The 2,838-nt window shown below is 41.8% G+C and overlaps 1 protein-coding gene across 1 annotated transcript in view; it reads left to right on the forward strand.

The window, feature by feature from the left end:
- LOC118750282 overlaps positions 1-304 on the forward strand; it is a 6,032-nt gene extending 5,728 nt beyond the window's left edge. The window contains exon 4 of the mRNA XM_036485007.1: positions 162-304. Coding sequence (XP_036340900.1) covers positions 162-304 — 143 coding nt within the window. The remainder of the gene's footprint in view (positions 1-161) is intronic.
- The last annotated feature ends 2,534 nt before the right edge of the window (positions 305-2,838 follow it).

Below are 2,838 nucleotides of genomic sequence, written 5' to 3' on the forward strand. Positions count from 1 at the left end.
AAACAGTCCCGAAAGTCCCAGAAATCCTGAAATAGTTCCGAAAGTCCCATAGTTCCTAAATTTATCCCAAAAACACCGAAAGTCCCCAAAATCCAAAACAAAGTCCCAAGAGTACCAAAAATCCCGAAAATCCGAAATAATTCCTGAGAATCCCGAAGTAGTCCAAAAGTCCCAAAAATCAGGAAACTGCCCCGAAAGTCCCGAAATTACTCCCGACAATCTCGAAATATACCCGAAAGTTCCAAGGATCCTAAATAAGTCCCAAAAATTTGAAAATAGTCTCGAAAGTCCCAAAATTACCTAAATTATTCCCGATAATCCCGAGAGCCCCAAAAATCCGTAAATAGTCCCGATAGCCCCAAGAGTCCCGAAATTATCCCGAGAATCCCGAAAACCCCATAAATCCGAAATAAGTTCTAAAAATCTGGAAATAGTCCCGAAAGTCCCAAAAACTAGAAATTTGTCCTAAAAATCCAAAAATAGTCCCGGAGTCCCAAAAATCCCGAAAATTCCGAAATATTCCCGAAAGTACCGCTATTAACTCCAAGAATCTCGAAAGTCCCAAAAATCCCGAAACTAGCTCCAAAAATCCCTAAATATTATGAAAGTCGTTTCGAAAGAGCCGATATTAGTTCCGAAAATCTCAAACAAAGATTCCGGGAATCCCTAAAGAATTACGAAATAGCTTCGAAAACTCATAAATAGTCCCGAAAACCCCGAAATAGTCTTGAAAATTCTGATTTAGTCTGACGAATCTCTCAAATCAAGAAACAGTTCCCAAATTGAGGTGTGGTGAGTTTAGGTGACGTGTGGTGAGAACGGGTGTGATGAGTTCAACTGTGGTGAGTTAAGATTTGGCGGATTGCGGTGTACCAGTAGGAGGTGTGGTTAGTTTAGGTTAGCTATAGACTAAATACCTTGGTACTTTAGTGAAAGTATTTTACATCCCCAAGGTACCTGAGTACTTTGGACCAGAGTATTTAGCGCCTGCTAAATACTTTCGTTTTTTGTACTTTGGAATCTAGCAGCTCCTAAATACTCAAGTTTTTCTTACTGTAATATCTAATAGCTCCTGAATACCTAAATACTTTTTACTTGAGTATTTAGCACCACCTAAAGACCTAAGTAAATAGTACTTGGGTATTTAGCAGCTCCCAAATATCTAAGTTCTTTTTACTTGAATATTTAGTCATCTCAAAATACTAAGTATTTGTGTATTTAGTACCCAAAGTGGTACTTTAAGTACAAAAGTATTTAGGTGTGCCCATCACTGCTGCGAACACGTGTAGCTCAACTAGAACTGGTAGGAAATTCTCGTCGTAACGTCATAGAGTACTTAAATTTTGAATTTTCTCCAACATTTTAACGCACTTTAGCCACATTTCGTACGCGTCGTCCGGTATACTTTCGTCCCATTCCACCTTCCGTCTCCTCACAGCTTGTAGTTACAGTTTTGCTTTTAATGTAAACTCAGATGCCAGGCCGAAAGGGTCAAACACCGACATTACTATACCCAATGCTTCACGTTTCGTGGGTCTTCTTTCGCCTTTGACTACAGCTTTATCGACCTTACTAAGGATAAGTGCAAATTTTAGAATATCTTCCGCAGTATCCCAATACATACCCAGGACTTTCTGGAAACCATCCTTATCGAGACTGAAGTCTGCTGCTGTAGCTGCATCACCGTTTAACTGCTCAGTGACACTCTTGGCATTCGATATGAACCGCTTTAAATCGAAACCGCCCTGTTTAAGAATCCAACGCACTTCATTTGTTGTATGTACGGCTTCTTCCAGTGTGCTAAAGCAGTGTATGAAGTCGTCGACATAGTGGTTATTAAGAATTGCTTTTACGGCGTTAGGAAAGGCTGCTTGAAACTCCTCCACGTTCTTGTTTTTTACAAACTGAGCTAAAAATGGCGAGCAAGTCGCTCCAAGCGTCATGACTGACATCACGTATTCGCCGATGGCCTCGTTAGTATTCATTCTCCATAAGAAGCGTTGTGAGTTTTGGTCTTCCCGCCGTATTTCCACTTGATGAAACATTTCGACTATTTCACCGCACACACCTATCGCCTTCTGTCTGAACTTCATAAAAATCGTGGTTAATGACTGGCACAAGTCTGGCCCGCTGAGCAGGACTGAGTTCAGAGAAACTCCCTCTACTTGGGCACCAGCAACAAATACTAGCCTTAGCTTTTTTGGTTTGTTCATATTGAGAACTCCGACGTGAGGTAAATACCACGTTGGACTTCCCGTTTGTTGGACCTCTTCTTCGCTCAAGCGCCGCGCATAGCCTTTCTTCTGATACTCTTCTATGATATGCGTATACTGCTTCCCGAAATCTTCATCCCAACCGAATTTCTTCTCTAACGTGAACAGCCTTTTCTTTGCCATCTGCTTACTGTCAGGTAAGAAGACATGATCGCTCTTCCACAAGAGCCGTCTCTCCTTTCTCGCTGTTGTTTGCCCTTGTTATAGCGGCGCTGTCAACGTGCCTTGCTTTGGAGTTAACGCTCAGGGCCTCATCTACGGTGTGATTTCTTACCAAATTTTCTAAAGTCTCTTCGCTTCCCACTTGCGCAAAAAAAGAATGGTGCCGCTCATATTCGGAGATTTCTCGTTCACTTCCTTTGCCGTACACTAACCAGCCAAGCTTCGATTTAACCACTGCTGGACCTTGCTGTCCGTCTTGCTCTTCGCTACTCCCAAGTATGCATTATCAAGTCCGATTAATAGTTGAGAACACGCCAAATTAAAACTTGCTATAGGTAGACGCTTCGTGTATCAATATTTCCATTGCAGCTCAGAAATTACCATGGTATCGCTGTTCATCAGC

The sequence above is a fragment of the Rhagoletis pomonella genome, unplaced genomic scaffold (genome assembly GCF_013731165.1).
Source record: "Rhagoletis pomonella isolate Grant_MI unplaced genomic scaffold, Rhpom_1.0 Rhpom_scaffold_00194, whole genome shotgun sequence".
NCBI lineage: Eukaryota > Metazoa > Arthropoda > Insecta > Diptera > Tephritidae > Rhagoletis > Rhagoletis pomonella.